Here is a 24726-nt window from a genome sequence, read left to right as displayed (position 1 = left end):
ATCTCAGCATAACCTCAACGTATGGGCTTCAGGACCCGTCACATCGCACCTAAGTCAGAACACGCCTGGTTTTTGCAGGGAGATGCCCCGACCCGGTGCCCTGCTCCCTTGGGGAGACCCAACCAGGGGCGCAGCCTAAGGGCGGGTGACCTGGCCCTGGCGTGCCGAGGCGGAGCGGGGCCGGCGATGCGGGCGGCGGGCGGGGACGCGGCGGCGGTGCCGGGGGCAGAGGCCGCCCGCCCGCCCGCCCGGGGCTGTGGCCGCCCGCCCGGCCAATGGGAGCGGCGGTTGTTGGCGGGCCGGGAGGTGGCGGCGTTGCCACAGCAGCGGCGGTCGGAAACCGAGCCCAGCCCGAGCCGGCGGTCGGGACGCGCCATGGAGGGGCTGGAAGGTGAGCGGCAGCGGCGGGGCCGGGGCAGCCGGGGAGCAGCCGGGGCGAGGCGAGTCCTTTGTGTTGCGGCTGGGGCGTGCTCGGGCGGTGGCGGCGGTGGGAGCGGGACCTGGGCACCGCCTTCCCCGTTGGCGGAGCCCCCGCGGCCGGGAGTGCCGGGGGGCGGCGGAGGCTGAGGCGGGCGAGCGCCGCGGGAAGGGACAGCGGACAAAGGCGAGAAGCAGCGGAGCCCGGGGCTCCGGGCGGCGGCAGGACCGGGCTCCCTGCGCTTTGTCTCGGGCGCTGCTCGGCTCCCGCACCGGCCCTGCCGGCCCCTCCCTGCGGCGGCCGCGCTCCGAGCCCGCTGCCGGGCCCCTGCGGGCGGGGTGCGGCGCAGCGTGCGGGCATCTTTGCCAGGAGCCCGGCTTTTTTTGCTAACACATGGCTAAGGTGGGTGTTAAGATCCGCTTATCATGCTAGGGAAATGTTCAGTGCGGTGAAGAAAACTAGGTATGAATTTGCTGACAGGGTATTTTCAACTTTATCCTGTGGCGGTTGAATTAATGAAAACGTTCTTGCTTTCTGAAATGATAACATCATTTTCAACGATGATGTTTTCCTTCATAACATAGATATCAGCTTGGAATTCATGAAGTTACGGCTTGCAATCACAGCATTTTTGTAGGCCTGTCATTACTTTTTGCAAGCTGCTTTAACCATACTACTTAAAAAAATACAGACCTGTTCTGAGAAGCAATACAACGCAGTCACTAAGTCTTGCATGCTCTACTTCTGTAGAGATAACTGAGTGCTTAAATAGGAGTAAGCACAAACTAGCCTTTGTTCTTTATACCTTCTAGAACAGTTAGAGGACTAAATTAATTTTCACAGAATACTTGTGTTCTGTCTTTAGTAGATTTTACATTAATTGGACCCTTCTTGAGCCTAGTGACTTCATCAAGACTCTAAATTTGGACATAACTTGGCGTTAAAATCCCAAGAGATTTCTTTGATCCACTCGGCATTCTTTGCTGACTGTTAATGCCTTTGAAATTTGAAAGATGTTTAGTGTTTGTCAAATAATGCCTTATCAGGCATTCCAGCTCTTAGGACAGTGGTGTGTTACCTCTCCAAAACAGGAGAGCTTGCCTTAATTTTGAGTAAGCTATGCATTTGACTGCATTTGAGACCGTACATCATCTGCAGTGCATCTATCAATTGATATGGCTGTGTGCTGATTTACCAAGGCCAGCTGTGCTTGCTGTGTTGTGTAAGCACTAGGACCTTAATTACAGGGGGTAGGAGAAAAGTGCATCTAGACACAACAGCAGAATCCTAAAAAAATTTGTGATTTTTTTCATAAAATTTGTCCAATTTCTGACTTGTTGGAAATGAAACCATTATTTTGTTTGTATTTCAGAAGTTACTGGGAGTTAAGGGAACTGCTAAGTCATAGGTGAAATCTCATGTTTTACTGAACCTTTTCTTGAAAGCACTTTCAAATGCTAGAGCTTGTCAAAGCATTTTTTCCATCATGTGAAATGATTCTTCTGAATGCTTGAGATTAATTTCAGAATAGCACAGGAAATAAGTCATGTCTAAAACTCCAGAATTCCAGTTGTCCTTGCCATATGAACACTCATATCTCACGCTGTTATCCAGCGTCCTTGAATGCAGAAGTTTTTGAAACTTAAGAACAATTTTCTGCATTTTTGTGGGTCATTTTGTGCTATGTTTTTATGCTTTAAAAACCGCCACAAAATAAAATTCTTCCCTTTCTGCTTCAAAACATTTGAAGCAAGTGGGTTTGCTCTTATTTATTTATTTATTTATTATTGCTCCTGCAGTTTTTCAGTTTCAGCTGTCTCTGTTCATGCATATTAGCTTAGGCTCAGATTAGGTTTTTGTAGAAAGGTTGCTCTAGGATAGAAAAAAATGTAGGCAAAATATTTACAAAAGTAATAATAACAACAGTAATAAGTTATTTTATTGGGTATTATGCTTTTATTCAGTCATTGCTCCATTGGCAACTTACATTACTATTGCTGGTTGCCATCTTTGATTAAATTTATGTTTGGATGTGGAATTGCACAGTCATACCCATCTGACACAGAAGTATGGGCAGCTTCTGCAATCTGGCTCAGCCTGCTGCCTCATTATATTAGTGTTTAGTGAAATCGTTTCCCAGAGCTGACTGGTGCAGTAGGTGCTTGACAGCTGTGTGTGTGAGGGTCATGTTTATGGGGAAGCGCAGGACTTTATCTCTTGACAGCGGTCTCTTGGTGTGTCTGTGATGGTAGAAGACCCTCTCAGGCTCAAGATGCTTGTCCTGGACTTTCCAGCCTCAGAAGCTGGTGCTTTTGCTTGGCTGAAGATCAGCATTATAGATGAAAGATCTGTTTTACTTTGGTTTATATAAGCATGCTATTTATAAGAAAGATCTCTACCCAGTTTAACATGATCCTTTCCAAAAAGTGGAGAGATGAATGTGTAATATTTGGCATGTGGAACTGCATTAATGACATTTAAAAAGCTAAATAATATTTAAAGTGTCACAGTTGCATTTTCTCACTATGTGCAAGTTTAAATGTTCAGTGAAATGACAAAGTAGGTTTCTATGTCACTTAAAAGTTTATTCTAAAATTTACTTTTGTTGCTTCTTTAAGGCTGTTGCTCTATGAGGTTATTTTTTGTCAGTATTATTATATTACTAGACTGAGTTAAATTTGTACCTTTAAAGTTTTGTAAATGTAATGAGATCATGCTTGTCATTAGAGGTGACAAACCTGATATTAAGTCTAAAGTCACTAGCATTTGTTACTTTGCAGCTGTTCTTCAATTTTCATTTAACTTACAGATGAAAATAGAGCAATAGACTGTCTCTGTCTGACAGTGTAGTGATCTCTAAGGTGAGATTAAAACTGTTCATGAGTAGTTCACCACGTGCTGAATCTCAGGACCGTTTTTGATGGATTAACATGTTGTTGTTGCTTTCACTGCTGGATATCAAGAAAAAAGCTGTCACACTGGTGTGTTTGTTGCCCTCTGTTTTGCTTGAGCGAGATGGAGCCAAGCACTGAATTCCTGACTTCATTTAAGCTGGAGCAGTCCAGTGGTGGTGTTTGATCAGCTTCTCTCCAGTCTGTTGTTTTTTCTGGGAGGATGCCGACAACAGCTGCTTGAGCCAACTAAATGCCGCTTCCCACACTTGTTCACAGCCCATCCCAGCCTAAGGAATAAGGGGCAGAGGGGCAGCTGTGTCCCAGGGCAGAACTCCAGCTCTCTGTGGCAGGTCATGGCAGCGCTTGCCCAGCCCCACACACGAGCAGCCAGAGAAGGCTGATTGTGGCTGGAAGGGGGTGATGGCTCAGGAAATAGCTTGCAGTGTCAAACCCAGAGCTTTGCCTTGTGGATCTGCGGAGGGACTGCACTGAGCAGTCTGGGTGTGTCCTCGACATCTCTGTACAGCATCTATTGCTGGGAGCTGGCATTTGTCCCTGGACCCTGCCATGGCATGGCGAGTGTCTGAGATGCCCTGCTCCACCCCTAACAGCGCAAGATCTCTCCTTTGGGGTTTTATGTTAGTAGTGTGACTCTTGAGAGCAAGTGCTTATTCTTGTTTTGTCAGGATTTCTGAATGCCCAATCTTATTTTTCTCCCTAATAGTGTAGAAAATTATGTAGAAAAGCAAAAATAATGTGAGTTTTCTTTTCCTTTTAGAGTTGATCTTTGTCTTGCCCCACTGGATCCATGCAGCAGCTTCCTTACTTCGGTGGTCGTTTTCTTTAGCTCCATTTGACTTCAGATTTCAGCTTTTATTTTTTAATAGGTGTATCTTTTGTCCCACAAAAGAAGGAATTAATTTTATTGTACACTGTTCTTAAAACAGCAACTTGGAAACTGTTAAAGATTGAAATGCAGAACTAATATTAATGTATATAATTTCTAATAAGTTATTTGTCTCTGGTAGCCATTAAAACACAATGATAAATGTGTCTTTGCACTGAACTGATGCTTTACTGGGCATACTTGCACCTCTATTAAGTGATCTAAATTTGACACTCTATAGCTGGTCAATGTATTTACTCTTTTTTAAGTCATCATGTCGTGTTTTTTTTTAAATACTGGTTATTTTTTCGTAAGGAACAATCCCAAAAGCTGAGTTCAGGCTGATATGATATGGGGTAGTGTACTACCAGAATATGTTTCAACTTTAAAGGAGAGGAAGTAGACAAGAATGTGTGTAGGCAGGAATTTCAAGGTTTCAGGTTATTTTTTTCAGTATCTTAGAGCTAACAGATTTTATACCCTGTTCTATATTTTTTTTTAGATTTCTTGCATTTTTAACTTTAATTGCAGAAGCTTGATTGAGCTACTAATTGACTTCAATTGGTTGAATATAGTGGAAAGATGAAAGTGTTTTACCTGCACACAACACAGTGTGGTTGTCTTCAAAAGCAGGTGTTGCATTTCAGTGAAACCTGGTTTCAGGAGTGTGGTAAGCACTTCACCAGAGCAGCTGAGGAGTGGGCTTACTTTGTAAAGAAATCCTGAGGGAGAGGCAAACCAGGATTCAATATATTATAAATTAAGTTTATTATCAGGGGTTTTTAAAACATTATTTTTTGCCAGTTAAGTTTCTGATTTAGGATGGGGTTGCTGTGTCCAATTACACTTGTGTTGTAGAATGCATGAGCCCAGATTTGTTTTTGGGATCACTGTTGCAAAACAGTCCTGGTTTAAGGCTGGTGTGAGAAGGCAAGTCTTTGCCTGACTGCCCTCAGAATCATCACAGTGCCTGTAGCCAAACACAGGAGAACAGTGTGCTTTTGATGCCAAAGCAGAACATTTACATGGGTTTTGCAGGTCACATGCTTCCTAGTGCTTCTGGTTGAACTTAAAGCTTGTTAATAGAAGGCTAGATGATGCATCTGGAATTCAGATCAATCAAATACTGCTGCTTGTTTGCCTTTGGTTTAGTTACATTTCCATAGGCTTTGCAGGGAAAGGTTTAATGAATTTTTCTGGATGGCCATCATAACTGAGTGACTTTCTAGAATAACTGTACATTAACACTCAGTACAGGAACAAATGGGAGGAATTGGAGGTCTGCGCTGTGTTGCAGGGCTAGAATCAAGTTGGAATCATGTGTAGGTGGTAGGACAGCTCACAGGACTGCAGTGCTGTGCTGGATGAGTACAGGCTCTTCAGGAAGAACCAGCTGGACTGCAAGGGGGGGAAGTTGCCCTTTATGTGAGAGAGCAGTGAGAATGCAATGGAGCTTTGCTGTAGAACCACCTGGGGGAGTATGAATCAGGGTTAGCAGGCAGACCAGTGTGGGAAAAGCTGTTTTGGCTGTCTGCTAAAACCCACTTATCAGGAAAAATATGAGGTCTCCCCCATAATTGGGAGGATTCACAGGCCTTGGTCCTCATGAGAGACTTCAACTTCTGAAGAGACTTTAATCTGCTGGAGGGACAAATCAGCAAGCTGCAAGCAGCTAGGAGGCTTCTGGTATGCACTGATGACAAATTCCTGACCCAGGTGATCAAGGACCTGACAAGGGGAGGCAGTCCTGCAATATTTCATGTGTACAGACACGTGAGATGTAAAGGCCAGGGGCAGCCTTTCCTCCAGTGACTGTAGGATGGTTGAATTCAAGATCCTGAGAGGAGGGAGCTGGGTGAATAGCAGGACATCATAGTTCAGGAGAGCAGGCTGTGACTTTAGGGATCTGCTTGCAAGAGTCCCATGAGATATGGCCGTAGAGAGAGCTGGTTATTTTTAAGGATGTGTAATGTGACACACATTACATGTTTTCACATTAAAAGTTATGCTTCATATGAGGAAGGAAGCAAAGAAGGACAGACAGTTGTAGTAAAAGGGAGTACACCATGATGTGAGTTGTGTGTGCTGCTGTTACAGTCATTCTTGACTGCATGGAATTCATTTCTCAGTCACCAAAAAAGTATATAGAATCCTCCTCCAGGCTGTCACTTTGAGGCAGTGGGTCTCGCCTTGATGTGTTATTTTCAAGGAATGCAGACGAAATTCACCATCATCAGACTCATTCATGTTCAGTGCAGTAACATGGTTTTTGACAAATATAATGCATTTTCATTGTCAGACTGAAAGGCTGATATAAAAATGTGTAGAAGTACTATGAAAGACTTTTCAGCTTGAAGGAATGGATGCTACAGTGCTTTGTGTTATCTTTTGGAAGCAGAATTGACAGGTTTATACAGGATTGCCAATACAGGAGTACAGGAGAATTCATAAGGCTTTTCTATAAAATTGGGAGTAGATAGATAAAAGTAGATTGATCTGCTATTTGTCAGATAATCGTGAAAACTTACCTACTTAAAAATTTCAAAGTATTTGAGTGGTTTAATACTAAGAGGCAGAGCTCACTGTGATTTCCTCTTCCTTTGTCTCTTTCCTGCAAACTGCAGAATAGCACAGGTGAAAAGGGATGTGTTTGGTGGGGTAAAACATGCACACATCATTTATCAAGCAGGCTTGACCAAAGTATGGCAAATACTGCCTGTTGTTAAGAATTATAATCACTGTATTTGCCTTACTTACATTTTCATTTCAAAATTCCTTTTGGCAAAATAGTACAAATTTGCAAAACTTTGACCATTATTGGAATATTTTTTTCCTGCTTTGATACATTCATGTTTCCATTATGTTATTTAATTATCTTCAAAGCTGCTTTTAAAAATTAATGCTTTAAATTTTAAAAATTAATGCTCTAATTTCAAGAAACGTTCAATGGTCTGTGCAAGGTGTTGAAGGTGTTCTTACCCACAAGAGGGGGTTAGAACTAGATGATCTTCAAGGTACCCTTCCAACCCAAACCATTCTGTGATTCTGTGAAGTGTTCCCTACCTGTGTCACTACATTGGTATAATTATTAGGAGGCTCTTGCTTGCAGTATTTGCCATTGGTTAGGCTGTGGTTAGTTAGTGCATTGACTAAAAAAATATAACGCAGTCAATATTGATTATTTGCCATATGTTAGAGACTGAGAACCAGATGCTGTGGCTTGATGATGCAGATTCTAACTGCTGTGGGGTATGAACAGCATTTTTTTATTGTACCATAAATCTGTGGAACTCTTAAGTGACAAATACCTTGCTTTTGGAGATGAGAATGGAGTTATGCTAAAAGCAATGAATACAGTTTTACAGAAGAATTTGGCTAGCCCTCTTCAGGTGATAACTTTCAACACTTGGAGATTACTTGCTGGCTTCAAATAGGTACCTAGTCCCAAAGCTGGGAATTGTACCAAGGTGTTTCAGCATGTTTGAATTCAGAGAGGCTTGATGATTCTGATTATCACAGTTTTCTGGCCTAAATACTGTCACTGCTCTAAATAAATAGAAGGTTTTGAAGGGCAGTCAGATTTTACAACATGATGAAATACTATTGCAAAGTGCAATCTTGTTTCTGCAGTTCCTGTCTAAATGCACCCACATACTTGGGTATATAGAGCTCTCCAAAAGAGAAAAGTGTAACAAAACTTAAGTTATTCAGCAGTACTGAAGGGTTTTGCTCCCTCTAGGAGTGAAGTCTGTTTACACAACTGCTTTATCTGTAAACATGACAGCAAGAACAAGTGCTATGGCTGACTGTGTCAGATCAAGCTTGTATGGATTGGTGGGTCCACTCATTGTACTGAGAAAGATAAGCTGAGAACTGGCAGCTTGCCCTTTTTGCTGTAAATCAATTGTGGTATTTGAATGAGAGGAGAGAAAGAAATAAGTTGTTCCCTTGAAATTTAAGTTTCAGGGAAGTCTAAACTTACCTATGTTGAAAGCACCATGATACAACTGGAGACTGTAAAGCTGTACTGCCAGCCTTAGTGGTCCACACAGACTTTACAACTAAACTCTTAACTTCAAGACCAGAAAGTATAGGTAACTCTACTGTAACCATACTCAGAAGGAACATGTGCAATGACTTGTGTAGGTATAAACCCAGTGATTTGGAAGTAACTGGAGGAAGAAGAGCCCTGACAGGGGCAGTTTACAAACATGAATTATAAGATTATTGTAGTCCCGCTAATAAGCTTCCAATCTGGTTAGGTCAGATACCCAGCATCATACTAGGTTGTACACTGTGTTTTTGTTTGAGACTTGGTCTCAGGGAGGCACTAGAATAGGATGTAAAGCTCTGTATCATAGTTCTGGCATCACTTCCACTAAATACCACTTCTGTGGTATTTGCATAACAATTTTTATCATACTTATCTTTTCTCTATATGTGTTTTGATTAGATAAGCAGTAATAATTATTTCAGCCCTTCTCCAAGTTAACTACATTCATGTTTAATACAAGCATCTAAACCACTGGTAGTTAGTGGTATTAAAGTTGGTAAAAAGGAAAAGAATTGTAGCTGCTGGATCTTGGGTTTTCTGTGGCTATATAACCAAAATTATTTTAAAAAGAAGTCTTGCATTGATGCTAAATTTACAGACTGAAGAAAATTGCCATGAAACCATCTTGCTACCAATTTCTATTCTCAGACCATTTTGTCAAGCATATCCTCCTCCTGTTTCCTAATTGGTGTTCCATTTTTTTTTTTTTTTTTAACCTCCTCCCCACGGTGCATCCCAAATTAAAAACCATTTAGGTTAACTTCTTTCAGGAAAATAATTGCAGTAGATATTGCACATTAATGTCTTTTAAAAAAATAAACAAAACAAAGCCAAAACTAACTCAATTGCAACTTTCAGAATTTTACTCCCATGTCTTACTTTTAAGTTATCAGATTTCATGTGAATAACATTGCTAACCCTTCTGTAACGGAAGACTTCTGGACTCCTAGAAAGAAATGTTAGGGTTTTGTGGTTTTGGTTTGTTTGGTGTTGGGGTTTTTATAACTTTAAAAATGGGGAAATCACAGAGGAATTAAGTAGCTGAAGGGGTGAGTGTGCAAATATGAAGGACACTTGGCTTCCCATTTTCAACAAAACTTCAGGAACTTTAATTTTTTTTTAAATTACTTCCTTATGTGGTTTTGGTCAGTGATTTGTGTTACACAGGAGCTGTTGGCAGTAGAAATAGCTCTGGGCAGATGTGATTACCTGCCAGCAACAGAGGAGAGTGGGAATGCTGTAAGGAAATCCAGCTCTGTAACTGTAGCTGCACTAAGTGGTAATTGGCATTCCATGTGCTTAGGTATGCTGTATGTAAATTTTGCTCATTCAGGTGAGCAGCTATCAAGTCTGCTTCTTTTAAGGTGGAGTTTAAACAGCAGCTCAAATTCTGGAATTCAGTGAACACAGAAGAAAACAGCGAGACATGAAGCTTCTTTTACTAGGGAAGCTCTTTGAAAGAATTCTCTGACAAATTCCTAATCATATACTGTATACCTTATGTCAAGATCCCTAATTCTGATTTGTTTCAGCTAATTTATTGAAGACACAAACAGCGTCGCTTCATATTTTTGGGAAATGCTTCTCACTTGTTTTTGCAAAGCTGAGGGTTATATCAGAATGATGTTATAAAAAGAAGTTGAACTCTTTAGCAAAAGTGAGTTTGCTCACTTTGAGTGATGTAGTTTATCATCATTAAGAGTGGTAGGGACTCTGAAGAATGAAGTTATGAAATAAAGAAATCTATGGGTATCTTGTATTTTTGAGTGGAGTAATTGAGAAAAGGTTACAGCCATTGCTGCTTACCCTTCAGATCAGTGGTGAGGGCAGGTTCCCAGCCATCTAAGCTATGTACCAGTGTTCAGGTGCTCAGGCTTGTGGGTTTATGAAAACAGACCTATGGAAAAATTTTTGGACATAATTTTTTAAAATAGAGTTTGAAAAAATAATAGAGTAAAAAAATGGAGTAAAAAAAAATAAGTTCCTAGTAAATCTTCATAGCATTCAAGTATAATTCAAATTCAAGAATAGAAAAAAAACAAGATTTATCTGTATGTTTTGCATTTTTCCTACTTCTCTTACTTGTGTACATCTAAATGCACAGATATTTATATGGCACAAAAGGAAGCTTGATTATGACTTTCATTTGTAAAACTTGGTTACTGTCAGTGCAGTGTTGCTGTGCTGTGGTAAGGACAGGCTTATTCATGTCTACATGGAAAAGGGATATAAATTACTTAAAGGTATGAGCTAAATGTTTTAAACTGTACTTTTCATGTGATTTTTAAAATGCATTCTTAAAATGCATTGTGTTCCATAGTATGTTCATACAACTAATACATTGTATGCAGTTATATACTGGGAGTGACTTTGCTTTAAATAATTGAAAAAATCAGAAATAGACAAAAATTGCTAATTGGTAATAAAGATCTTACTCAGTTTTAATCTTTGCATTTGGGCAAAAATAGTTTTCAGTGGGAACTATGGCTGCCTGAATCTCTCTGTTTGCTTTGAAGTATTTAATTAAATTATTCATTTTTTAGGACTGGTCATGCACTTAAGTTAGCAAGTATGTATGTTTAGATGGAAAACAGTTTTCCACTGGGAAACCAGAAACAAAAGCTGACCAAATCATTGAACACTGCTGTGTTGATGACTCTGTTAGTTTAAGATGCTGCTTTGCCTAAAATACAAGTCAGTTCAAAGTGGTTTTATTTTAATGTGGTGTAAATAGAGACAGTTGTATTGTCTGCAATAGTCAGATTGAGTACGGAGAAAGCTACTAGTAAGTCTCAAACAGAATCCAAATTTACTGCCTCTTTCTTGATGTGTACGTGATATAAAAATATCCCTGTATTCCTCTGGTGTAGTACTAGATATAATAGATGCCTTCTGCTGGGAAACCCTGGAGTTTTTCATCTCTGCTACAGTTCTGTTGCATAATGCATATATGAATTCTGTTGCATATGCATTATGAATATATTTGCTTGCATAGGCCTTGATACTTCGACTTGTTGGTCTTTTGTCTGGTTCTGTGGATCTGCTGTATGTCAAATATGCTGTTTACATTTTTTTTACCAATGCTTGAATAGCAACATCAGAAATACTTCTGCAAACCATCAGTAATAATCTGAACTAAATATATACTAAAAATAGCATTCCAGAATGTTTTCATATGAGAAAGTGGAATAGTTTAACTTAGTAGAGCAAAATAAATGATGGAATGTCACTTTTCTGTATTTGACACTAAATTTGATCTCTTCCAAAGACACAGAAATACCCACTAAATAGCTTTATTCTTGGTGTGTATTTGAGCAGTCATTGGAACTCACAGGGGATTTTTTTATTTGTATATTGATATGCATCCTTTTCAGGGAGTGGAATTACGTATTTTAAATAAACAGAATTGCTGGTGATGTGTTGCTGGGCCTGACAACTTCCAAAAGTGCATAAGGACTTAGGTATATTTTTGCCTTTCTCATCTGTATAGTCTCTGCACAAGTCAAAGGATGTATACTTTTACAGTAACAACTCTTATTATGGCTAAATGTATATGAGGTTAGCATTTATGAAATAATGTTTTGTTATTGATTTAATCAAATTTTCTTAAAGAAATATGTTGGTTTTTTTAAGGTGAGGTTACAGTGCAAACTGGAGACCTGTTGCCATGTAAGATTTGTGGAAGAACTTTCTTTCCAGCAGCGCTGGTAAGTGGTGTGAGCTTTTAGATTTGCTTTTAGATTTGATAAGTTGATAAGCAAGTTAAGCAGTGCTCAATATAGCTAAATAAAATAGATCTAGGTGCTTTGTTTTGGTAGGGGTTTTGGTTTTGGTTTTTTTCCCTCCCCCAGTTACTGATTCCAGTTGTCTCAGGTTTGAAGCTCCTTAGAAGGGATCTAATTTTATTTTAAGATCCCATGATTTTCTAAAATACATGCCTCTAAAAGCATCTTTTCTAGGTTTACATGATCAGTCCTTGTCTTCTGCAGTTTTAAGTCTCAGCTGGTAAATGTTTTGTTAGCCATCTCCAAAACTCACTTCTCCATTGTTAATAGAAGTCGGTCTCTCATTAAATGTGAATATGAATTTCAGACACCTGTGATATGTTTTGCCACTCAATGCAAAAGCTACCTACCTATCATCAATTTTGTACATGCAAGGAGCAAATATAGACGCCTTCTGCTTTTCTTCTTCATTACCACCCATGTTTTTGTGACTGTATACACATGCGTGAATTCCTGTAGTTCTGTTTTAAAGGCAGCAGCTGACATAAATGTTTAAGTAAAAACAGCCCGAGCTTATTTATCAGGAGTTGGGGCTTTTTTAGCTAATTTTTATATCAAGAAAGAGGGAAATAATGTGTTAATAACTTCTATTTTTAAAAGTAAGTTCTGTATTCTTTTAATTTGCTTCTGCTTATAGAAAAAACATGGACCTATTTGCCAAAAAACTTCTGCCAAGAAAAGGAAGACATTCGATTCCAGCCGACAGAGAGCAGAAGGAACTGACATTCCCACAGTAAAACCTCTTAAGCCACGGGTATGTTATAATTTACTCTGATTTTGAGCATTTTAGGCTTACTATATATGAACTTTAATAACGCTTATTTCTGCTGGAAATTCGTGTTAATTAGACCAACTAAAATTTGGAAGAAATCTATGATGTTATGTGCTAAAATAAGGTGCATACTTAGTTTCAAATAAAAGCTTCAGATATACAGAACTTTCTTTTTTGCCTCTTAGCCAGAACCACCCAAAAAACCTTCTAACTGGAGACGAAAGCATGAGGAATTTATAGCAACTATACGAGCAGCCAAAGGACTTAATCTTAAAGATGGTGGAAAACTCCCTCCACCACCTCCACCATCATATGACCCTGGTATGTAAAACAGTCAAGTTCCTTAGAGACTTTGAGTTAATATGTAGAAATTTGAATTGAAAAGGAATTTGTTGGAATACAGAATTCACAAGTTCCTGAAGATGACTTATTATCCCGGTGCAGATTCTGGGTTGTTACTTTGTGTCTGGTTGGCTCACAATCTGTGTAGCTTTGTTTTTAACGTGTTGAAAGATAGCTGGGGCCAACTCGCAGCCTGCTACTGCCTTGTAAACCATAGGCTGGTCAAGTTGTTTTAATGCCCTGTTTGTGCTCACAGCAGTGAGCTCAGAAAGCTCAGAAATAGCAGGCTGCCTTTTTGATTGGCTGTGACCCACAACATATTTACGTCGTGGGAATGCACTTTTGTGTTTTTCAAATGTAACCTCTCCCATTTCTTGCTGAATTCATATTTGTTTTCATGTATTGCAGTGTATGCCTTAATGCTTCATGTAGTTTGGTTTTACGTATGTGAGATGTGTGGAGTTTGTATTATTAGCATGACCTTTGGTACCTTCAAACTGAGACTGGATAAAGTGTTCAAGCAGTCTGATGTGAATGAGAAGGAAATACACTTTTCATTTAACTTCTGGGATATGGTCATAGATTGAAAAATATATTTCTTCCTCTTGTCCTAAGAGCTAAACCATTTGATTAGCTCATTGGCTTTTTTTTTCAGAAAGATTGGGAAAAAACATGTGTTTGCTTCTGTCTGTCTATGGTCAAGTGAGGATATGAGGTGTTTCCTACCCTGTTTCTTTACAGAAGATGTGTTAGTTCAGTATTAGGATTGTAATTATGCATTCACTCTAAGAGGCCGTATTATGTAGCATTCTGTACTCACAATCTTGAAAGGCCATATAGCTAATTTTAAAAAGTAAAACCATCTTAAAGCCAATAGCAAATGCTGTGGATAAGAATCACAAGGATTGATCATGAAAAGAATAATTAATAATCTATATAGCATAACTATAATCTACCTAGTTTTAGTATCCTGGCTTCTTCTGCTGCAGTGGGTAGGACTTAGGAAGAGGAAACCAGGAATGAAGAGACCGTGCACAAAATGATCAGTGGATACTCTTCTCACAAATAGAGCAGGAGCAGCTACTTATGCTCCTTTTCCACTTTTCATGTAGGATTGTGAATGTACCATGAGTGTATCCTCTCCTACTCAGCTCTGTCTTGGGCATGCTTGTTTCTAACAAACAGCGAGTCTTTTTCCTTTTAATGGAAAGAGTCTCATATTTATATTTTCTACTTAACTGCTCTGAGCTGGCAAATGACCAGTATTGCTGCTTCTTCCATCTCCTCTTCCACTTTTTCTGAGGAAGTGCAGAATAGCCTCAGGTTAAAAAGGACTTTAAATCACCCTGAACTTGACTGCGTAGGTGTACTGCCCTCTTATTTTGATTAGTTTTTGTTTTATAAAGCTTACATTGAATCCTAGAAGTCTCTTAAGGTGTAGTTGATGTTCAAGTATTCTCATGGCATCAGAGCGTATGTAAAATAAATAAAACGTTGCTATACCCATGAGATTCCCATGCTGTCACTTCTCTGTGTTTTTCCTCTGTCCTTAGCTCACACTTCTTGGGTCACAGTTCATGGTTTGGTGGCCATTACATAATTCAGCTTACTCAAAACTGTTTATAAACATTCAAAGAGACAACTATTTAAGCCAAATCTACTGTATTTGGACTAGTAACATGTAATCCAGAACTTATTTTAGATTTTGTAATATTTATTGTAATTTTGGAGGCAGTGACTGTTGAATTTCATCTCATTTTCTTCAATACATTTCTAATATGACCTAGAAACACACTAATTTATCCTGCTTTGCTAGTGTCAGGCTTTTTTTAAGTTGATGCTTACATGGTTTTGAATGCTCTAATCTGGGGCATACAGCATTAATATCTCTAGAAAGTGAAATACCCAGTTGTCTGAAACTGCAGTGCAAACATACAGTTTTCCAAGGGTACTGTATTTTAAGGTGTGTATTTCCAGCATACAGATGATGTATCTTTTAATATTTTAAGCATTTATATAGCACTTTCAGTTTTTTCCCCGATGAGAATAATATTTCCTGTATGTAATACTGTTTGCAATGTGAGTAAATTAATCTTGCAAAAGTAAGATGGCCAACAGTTACTTGATAGCTCCTTATTTTCACTGTTTTTCTTTTGATTCTTTTTATTTGTTAAATTTCTGATTTTTTTTAATAATGATCACTCCTAGTATTGCAGTTAGAATTTTCAGTTCATTCAAAATTGCCAGAGGAAACAGATTTGTTGTCTTTTGTAGCTTGTGTGGGAAAGGTTTTAATGTATCCCCATATCTTGAACAAACTGAACTGTTAGTGATTTTTTTAAAATTTTTGATTGTTTCTTTGTTTAGCTACTTCTCCGCTTCCTTCCAGCTGATCTCTCTGCCATGCCCTTGTACTTCTTTGGCTACCTTCTCTGCAAGAATAGCATCTTTTAAAGTTTCTGATTTTTGCTTAGTTTATTTCTAATCCTCAGCTACTGTTACCCATCAAATGAGAATATGCTTTGACCTAGCAATCTGTATTTTATTTTCAGTTTCAAGAAGCCATAATTTCCCCTGGAGGAGAGCCTGGTCTTAAAGACTTTAAAACACTCTCATTTTTAAAACAGATTATTAATGTTAAATATTTATGTTTTTTTAAGATTACATTCAGTGTCCATACTGTCAGAGGAGATTTAATGAAAATGCAGCTGACAGACACATCAATTTCTGTAAGGAGCAAGCTGCACGAATTACTAATAAGGGGAAATTGGCAGCCGATACCAAAGGGAAGCTTCCTACTCGAACACAGGTGAGCTGTAACACTTTTGTTAACCTGTAACTTGCATTCAATGTCAAGTCAAGCTTGTTAAATAGTGTGTGGCTTTTAAAAGAAGTTAACTATTTTATTATATGTGTAATTTTATTACTTGCACTGACTGAAATTAACACTAGGCATGGATGAGGCTTTTTTTGCTTTCTTAAACTGCAGAGATCCATTAGTGAAATGGCAGTAGCTGCAAAATCAAAACCAGTCATGAATGTAATGTAGAAATGTGCAAATGACATGTAAAGATAGCAGGAGGAAATAGAGATGCAGTTTTTGTAAAGGAAATTGAATTTCTGTTGTGCTGAATTTCTAAATCCACTTAGAGACTTACTTAAGGGGCAAACAGGTACCTGACTACAGGACAAATGACAGCAGAATTGTGGCTAATTAGAGGCTTGAGTGGGATTCAGGGGTATTACACAGTATTTTGAATCAGTGCAGGGACTGGTCCAGACAGTACAGATGAAAGTAAGATTGGATTTGAAAGACAAAAATAATTCTGCCTTTGAGTATTCTCTTTTAAATTAATTGGTAATGAGGTGATACTTTTAATCTTAACTTTAGCTTCATTCCAGCTATGGAAAAAATTGATAAAAGCTTTAGAAAAAAAATGTAGAAAGACATACAGTTGAACACCAAAGCTCTACTAGGTTAGAGAATGTTTCCTGCTAGTATCATCTGTAAGTGTTAGAAAACAGACTATCAGAAACCATTTGCATGTTCCCATACCAGAAACAGGTTACCTAGTAAAAAATCATCGTCTGTTCTCCCACAGTACCTGAAGGAACTACCTGTTGTGTTATAGAGATGGCTTCATTTAATTGCTTAAATTCCTAGGTTGTATTTTGTTACAGTACAAACCTGCTCCAGTTAAGAAGATGCCTTCTGTAGGATCAACACCATCACCATCATCACGCTTACCACAGCCAAGTGGTGTCAGCAAAACTGTTGTAGGTATGAAATGAATGTTATGAATTATTCCATGTCTTTTCTAAATAACAGTTCTCAAACTACGCATCATTCTGCAAACTATGTTTATTTGATATAGTGGTTTGCAAAATCTTGTTTAAAATAAATTTGGAAAGGGCACTCTAATTTGCCCTCATCTACCTTGACGATTTAGGATTCTGGTTTATATGTCAGGCCAGTTCTTTTTTTTTTCCTGAATTGAATATGAAAAAATTATTTGGTGTAGTAATGCTTGATTGTATCGAATACTGATCTCTCACCTGAAATTTATCTAATGCTTAATTTTAATTTGTCTGCTGAATATGATCATAAATTGATGAAAATACATAGTCAGGGCATGTATATTGTAATTATGAAACAGTGCTCTAATTGGGTTTCAGATATCGATATCAAACATCTTCTGTCTGTACATACTTCAACATTTTTTTCCCTTTTTTTCTGAGCAAAGAAATTGAGATACAGTATGTTTTCTTAGAATAAAACACTATGTGTCAATTACATATTTTCTATACATTTTTGAAATATATTGTCTTTTTTGTATTATCTTGATACTGGCTCATATCTTTATTTCTAAAACTCTTTTTTTGAATTTTGCAATTAATTTCTTTTTAATAAATTGTATCATTTCAGCAGCAAAATCTTATATTTTCTTATATTTTCATACTTGCTTTTCAACTGCAAGGTGCCTCTTCAGGTAAAGCACTGTCTTCGTCTGGATCCAGTGGGAGCAAAATTCAGACATTATCACCAGCTCATAAAAACTCTCTGGGAACAGTGAACCCACAAACAGGGTGAGTTCAATCTAATGTTGTCATTTGTGCTTTATTTCATATTTATGTTATTCTAGTTCTAGAAGTCTCTGTGGTTTGTTTCACTGGCTTTTATTTTTTTTTCCTATGAGCTTCAGAAATACAGTGTTTTGTATTTATCCTTTATCTGTAAATATAGCTAATGTTTAAAAAACATTGGAGAAGGCAAAGTTTTATCAAGTTGATTTAACAACAAAGGAGGTCAAGAGATGAAAATAAAATATATCAAAAGTTACAGCATAGGCAGAATGGTTGGAGCAATTAAATTTTTCTTGGTAAAAGCGAAGGGTCTTAAAAAAAGCAGAAAACATTAGGCATCATTTCCTGCACCTCACAGAAATGGAGTAAAGAGGCTTCTGCCTACAAGGCTATTGTGACAGGATTTCTCTCTTAGCACAAAAGGATGGAAGCTTTCTCTCTTGCTTTTCCTGTCTTAAGAGACAACAAATGAATGAGCACAAATAAGACAAAACCAGCGCACTTAACAATAGCAAGGACTGCTACATGAAGATTATTGGAGTTCAGTGTAAGTGCTGGTGTCATCAAGGCTGTGACTCATGCTTTACTGGAGGGGTAGACATTTCACAGAATCTCATAGAGAAATCTGTGGAAAGGATTGAAGAAAAGTAGTGCAATTCTACAGAAGTTTGAGGAGCACCAAGGAGCATTGAGAACACAAAAGATAAAAGGCAGTGATTGCAATTATAACATTAGTGATTGAAAAATATTTATTCCTATAAAAATGAGTATCTGATTGGTGAAGACAGTATAATGTGAAAACAAAAAACCAATGTCTTAAGTTCATGAGAAGAAAAGGATATTCTGAAAACTTATGGTGTTGGATAGGAATTACATCGAACTAGAGATTTTTAGTTTACCACTCTTAAATTTTGCAGGTTTTGCATGAATATGAATTATAGCTCTGGCATGCTTCACTCCTAATGCCCTCGTAGCATCAGGATTCAATTCTGTCTCTCCTTGCTCTGTCTACTCAGGATAACTGTTTCAGACACAGGTCACATGTGGAGTCCACGAGGTTGACAGATGTCTGTCTTTTTTTATTTCACCCCTCTCCTGGTGACTCTTTGGTCAGCTTCACTACTGTTTGTAGGCATCTATGCTGTGACTGTCTGAAAATCACAGCCCCTTGTTCACTGACTTTATTTATTTATCCATTTTTAGGAGTTGAATTAACACCTACTGATGAGTAGCAAACAAGCAGGTCTCCAAGCCACAGTAAAAAAGTTAGCTGACATAATTTGAAGGCATGTTTCTGAGTCCAGTAGTGTAACTCAGGTATCTGGAAAAGTTTTTTTCCTGTTGGAGGTTCCTAACTGAAGTCTGTGTTCAGACAGAGGATGCAGCAATTTTGATTTTCACTTGTTAACAAAGTAGTTCTATTTAATTTTACCTGTCAGTTGCTGTTGCAATAATCATATGAAATCTTGTAGAAAATAAACCCCTTGTGTTCCAGCTATTTCTCAGAAATCAGAGGGGCTGGGTGCAGCTTGACTTAATTTTTGTTTATAACCATTAGGCACTATGGCTGGTTATGTTCAATAAGAACATTTACAATTCCAGTTTCACAAATAATGTAGTTTATTGAAGGAGCAGATCATTGACTCTTAGATTGCAGGTGATAAATGCAGTAGATCTACAAAATGTAAGTGTACAGTGCTATGTATAACTGTTCTCAGCTCTACTCTTGGTGGAGCTGGAGGCGTAAATCTTACCAAAGAGTCATCCCTACTTTGGGGAAGGGAGAGAGGAGCAAGCCCGTTATCTATGAAGTAAGGTCATGTTCTCATACTCTAAAAATGGAGGATTTCAAATACCAATTTTAGACTTTTTGGAAAAGTGGAGGTATAACTATAGTCAAATATAATTGCTTACCAGTTGCTGTGGTCCTAGTTGGTGAAGAAGCAGCTTATTTTTTTCTCATTTTCATATTGGTGGTTGCTTTTTTCAATATATTAAATATATTTGGATACCTCTGGCTGAATTGGTTGTAACAAGGGCAGCACAGATCCCTAATAATTCAGTATTGTCCTCCACCCAGGTAAGGGAGCAGTGAAGTCCACCTGACATTACTCCTGTCAGCATGTTACAACCTCACATCATTATCTTCCCAAAGGAACAGATTTGTAACAGAGGCTGGTTGTGCATGGATAAGGTGGAGTGAGGCCGGTACTGAGGCCTGGGTGTACTCCTGTGCTGAGAGTGAGACACCACTGAGACTCAAAGAGACACTTCACTGAGACACCATTGGGCTGTGGGACCTCTGCCTCACCCCAGGCATCATTCAGTTGTTAAGCCTTGCTCCAGCCTAGTGCAGGATAAGCAAGTGGCTTAGCTCACATTTTTTTCTCAAACAGCCTCATGAATTCTCCACAAATTAACAGCATCTCTGTATCTTGACATAATATGCCTGGCAATTTTCCAGAGTTGCTTACTGGACTTTGTTTTCAGTAGTTTTCCATTTTGCTCCTCTGTTGCTTGGAGAATGAATATGATGAATCCAAATAGCAGCTGGGGACATGTTTGCCCAGGTTCTCTCTGTTTATGCATTCTGCTAAGCACAAATACATGGTTTCTGGTTGGCACAGCTCTCAGATAATGATCTCTGCTGAAAGGCAGTAAATGTTAGCTTGGCTTATGACCTTAATTGCCTGCACGATTTCCAGATTTTTAGAGTATGCGTGTGATGAGCATGTTTCTGCCTGCAGTCTTTCTCATTGCTATTAGATACTTGTTTTCTTCTGTTTTCCAACTAGCCCTGATGGTATTTGCTGCTCATGCTAACCAGTCTTCCACAGGTGCAATGTGTGTTGTTCCTGTGTGTTATATCTGTGACCTGGCTTTTTTTTTTTTAGCTTTGTTGCATTCCCTTCTGGGGACAGATTTGTCAGGAGCTGTATTGAAGCAAAGAGGTGTAGGAGCCAGTTACATCATGGAAAAGTTAGGTTCCTCAGATTGGTCACTGGTGACAATTTTGGCTGTAATCATCTCAACTTCTGCCTTAGTATTGGGGCATGAGGGGGAAATAGATTGGGTTCTGTGGAAATACCTAGGAAATGATACCAAAGCAGGGACTGAGACTCTTATAGTCAATGTCCTACATGAGAGTGAAAATAATTAGTACTTCAGTGACAGATTTTAAACATTAAAGCATCTTATAATTTATGCTATAGATAAATGCAGCTGGAATACTTTCTAAAATAGAAGAACTTTAGAACATGACCCTTTTAGTAGGATTAAACATGATTTATTTATTTTACTACATTTATGATTTAACCAGTAGAATGACAAGCCTTAGTGTGAGAACTGGGGTTCTGTTCTACAGAATTCAGAGCTTATGCTGAAAGATAAGATGTTATGCTCTTCTGAGTTGTTAGTGAAACAATTTTCTCAGGAGTGTTGTGTGGGGGTAGTTTAAAGGGCAGTCTTTCAAAGTGAATGTTAAGCAATCACTTTTTCTTTTCTCCTTCACAAATATTAAAGAGCCTACACACTTTTGACCAGGTTAAATTCCACATTTTGCTGTAGGAAAGAAGTTTCTGCCATTTGCACTAAGAGAAACTGTAACTTCGGAGGTTTTTTAGGTATTACTTCAGTATGTAACCTTCCATCTTTGCTTAGATTGTTGTAATTCTGGATTTTCCAGAAGCGTAATAGAAGGGAGGCTTCATAGTAGAATTACAATTAGATTGTGCCGTATGAAGGACGAATTAATTCTCTGTACGAGGTGATGGGCCACCTTTGCCTGCCGTGGTCGCTGCGGGGCAGGGGCCGGTGAGGGGACGCCCTGCAGAGCGCGCAGTGCCGGCCGCGCCCCGCAGGTGGCGCTGGCGCAGCGCTGCCCGGGGCCGGGCCGGAGCTCGGAGGCAGCGCCTGTGAACCTCGTGTGCCGCATCGCAGCACACGCTTTCGCTTTGGATGGACAAAAGGGGAACCCTGTTTTAGGAGCTCACTTTCTGTAAGTTATTTTTACTCTGCGGTGTCCTTCTTTTTTAAATTTGAATTCTTCTCTTCTGCTTCCCAAGTAAAGGACTCCACTAGGAGAGCACAGCACAGTATCATCAACATAAGCTGTGTTAGTGCCAGTGAGGCTTACTTTGTACGCGTAGATCAGGATGTGTCAGCTGAGTCCTGCTGTGAGCTTTCTTTTTCTGCCTAGACAGAGTAAGGACACAGACAGTCCTTCCATGAATGAAAGTGTTGCATTTGTTGGTCATACAAAAGCAAGTAAGGAGTAGCATGTGATTGTTGCAGTCAGTTGGAAAGTCTTCATTCATTTGGGGGAAAATAGGTTTTTATCTTTTTGGTCTTGAAGAACTGAGAAAAGGAAAATTAATTTATATAAGTTACCTGTCATTAGGCTTATAATTTGATATCATATTGTGAACCCAAGTTTGATATGTATTTTATGTCAGTGTACAGGTTGGTAGTGTCTTGCATTTCTTGAGATGTATGGCAGTTGTAGTAACCTGTCAGAAGTAATCAGATATTCAGGAGAAAAAATTGGGTAGGTTCTTCCTAACCTAAGGGTAAGCAAACAGGTGAACTCCACATTTATATGCAAACTGTTGTGCCCAGCAGAACCCGACACCACTGTTTGTGGCCAGACAGGAATCTTTTGATTGTACAAATTAATTGTACATGTTTCATTTGTCAACAGTTTTGTTTGTTTTTTTAATGGGACTTGGAAATTATATGTTCTTTTTTAATATGGCAAATGAACCCTTAGAAATTAATTTTTAATTTATGTTTTATTTTGGGGATAAAACATACACTTTAATGTTAATGTTTCCCTCCTGGGAATCATGTCTGCTAGTGATACATCCACTACAGTCTTACAGCTGAAATACAATATGGACAGTACACCAAATCAATAACAGTAAATTTGAAATTCCACTTACATATTTGCCATAAAGCATTTGTAACCTTTAAAAACGTTATCATTTAAAACAGTTTGTTCCTTTTATGAAGACTGTAACTTCCAGGGGTTTGTTCAGTGAAATCAAGATACGCAAGTAGTTGTCTTCAAGATCTTTGCGTTTCAAAAGATTCTTGTGATCATGTTTATTTTTCATTAGAATGTGAGAAGGCAGTCTGCTTTGGGTTTATGGTTTTGTTAAGATGTGAAAGAATACTGTGGTGCTTTATTTTGGTAGTATTATGATGGCTTCTAGGTTATCATCTGGGATATTTCTTTGGTGTTCTATTCAGTATGTCCCTGGAGTTCACAGATTACACTGATAATTTGTTAAAGTTTAACTAAAGAATCATGTTAGGTTGGAGTATGTGTCTTACAGTGTCAAAGACCTCAGTCTTGCTTCTCAGTTTCTTGGGAGTATGTAAAGAGTATATATTGGGTCAAACAGGAGTTAATTGGTTTGAACTAGAACAGCTGTTTGGGAGGCTATTTGTAGGTTTTATTTTATGATGATAAGATGATAAAAATGCAGAACTTAAAGATCTGATTTTCTAATCTAAGCTGTGATTTCTGAAAAACTACAGTTTTCTTTATGATGATGTGAGTGAGGAATTTTTTTTTGTTGTTATTTTTTGTTGGTTGCCTTTTAAAATTTTTTTAAAAATTTGATTTTTGTTTTTTTTGTTTGGGAATGTTATCCATAATACTAAAAAAAAAAATATTAAAATATTGGCTGTGTATATAGTATTGTCTGCTGTGAATGGTGTTTTTGTTGTTAAAAACTGGATTTCTCTCAGGCTGTCCTCTATTCTGCCTTTACAAATAAAAAAAGAAGAAAAAAGAAAAATTTTTCTTCTTGGTAATTCTAGAGTTGAATATCTAACAGAATATCTGTTATTCTCTAATGTTTAAACTTATTATAACTTGTAATTATGAGCCCCTTTTTCTAGACATGTTGTATGACATCATGAAAGCTGTTCTTAAAAGAGACCAAATGTGAATACATTGTGCAGAGTGTGAGAGTAACTGGCATTAGTGTTTTGTTTGAAAAAGAATTTTAAAAAATTAATTTGAAACCTAATCCAATGCCCATGAAATCCATTCTTCATCAAAGCAAGAAGAAACCCTTTGTTTGCTGGATAATTAAAGTCTGAGTTGTACTTTTTTGTTTTTTTAAAGTCAATGGGATTTCTTTGATAATATAAGTAATGAATTGTCGGTATTTTAATTTTTTTTTTTTTTTTGCGTAACTTGAATAGCAACATAGCACTGTCTTTATGAGCACCCCTTTATATATTTTAATGGCAAGATGGACAAGTTAGGACCTCCACTGCAAACTGGAAGAGATGTGCAAAGGTTTTATGACGCTGATACAAAAACAGACAGTACTGTCTAGAGGCCAAATGAGTTGTTGTCTGTAAAGAAGTAAGTATTGCAAATCAGTGTGGTTTATCTATTTTGCAAAAGTGTTTTTCCTAAGCAGAAAAGTGTGCCCTTGATGAACATCAGCTGCCCAATATGTCTTCCATATAAATGCTGTGGGAGAAGAGTAGATGATATAATTAGTATCAGAGTGAAGTAAATAGCTTCATAGGACAGTGAAGATGACTGTTTCCCTCAGATTTGATTTCTTCTGTCAGTGCTTGATTACAGATTAAAAGTTACAAATTTGTGTCTTGATTACAAATTAAAAGTAATGACCTTAAGCATTTCTAAAATAAAACCCAAGATAAAACTTTTTTGCATGATGCAAATCTGAAGTAAGCATTTAAGCCTGGTAACTGTACTGGTTTTTGACAAAGTAATTTTATTCTCTTAAGGTCAAATATTACTCTAACTCCTATATCTGTAAGGTAACTTTGATGGTCCAAAAACGTGAGGAAGGCAGACTTTATAATGAAAGACAAAATATTTGTAATGGAAGGTCAAGTCCAATTTACCTTATATAAAGACTTCTGGGTATTCAGAAGTCTTTATTAGATCTAAGTTTGGAAGGAAGGTTATTCCAATTATTTTAATAATTTTAAAAAGGAA

General features: G+C 38.2%; 1 protein-coding gene across 1 annotated transcript in view; it reads left to right on the top strand.

Moving 5' to 3' along the window:
• Window positions 1-220: 220 nt before the first annotated feature.
• ZC2HC1A (zinc finger C2HC-type containing 1A) overlaps window positions 221-24726 on the top strand; it is a 34624-nt gene continuing 10118 nt past the window's right edge. Inside the window, exons 1-7 of the mRNA XM_086884197.1 lie at window positions 221-391; window positions 11886-11959; window positions 12675-12791; window positions 12995-13130; window positions 15812-15960; window positions 16833-16932; window positions 17630-17738. Coding sequence (XP_086740323.1) covers window positions 376-391; window positions 11886-11959; window positions 12675-12791; window positions 12995-13130; window positions 15812-15960; window positions 16833-16932; window positions 17630-17738 — 701 coding nt within the window. The 5' untranslated portion in view covers window positions 221-375. The remainder of the gene's footprint in view (window positions 392-11885; window positions 11960-12674; window positions 12792-12994; window positions 13131-15811; window positions 15961-16832; window positions 16933-17629; window positions 17739-24726) is intronic.

The sequence above is a fragment of the Cyanistes caeruleus genome, chromosome 1, assembly GCF_971803275.1.
Source record: "Cyanistes caeruleus chromosome 1, bCyaCae1.hap1.1, whole genome shotgun sequence".
NCBI lineage: Eukaryota > Metazoa > Chordata > Aves > Passeriformes > Paridae > Cyanistes > Cyanistes caeruleus.
The sequence above is the reverse complement of the archived record's forward strand: the minus strand, read 5'-3'. Positions and strand labels throughout refer to the sequence as shown.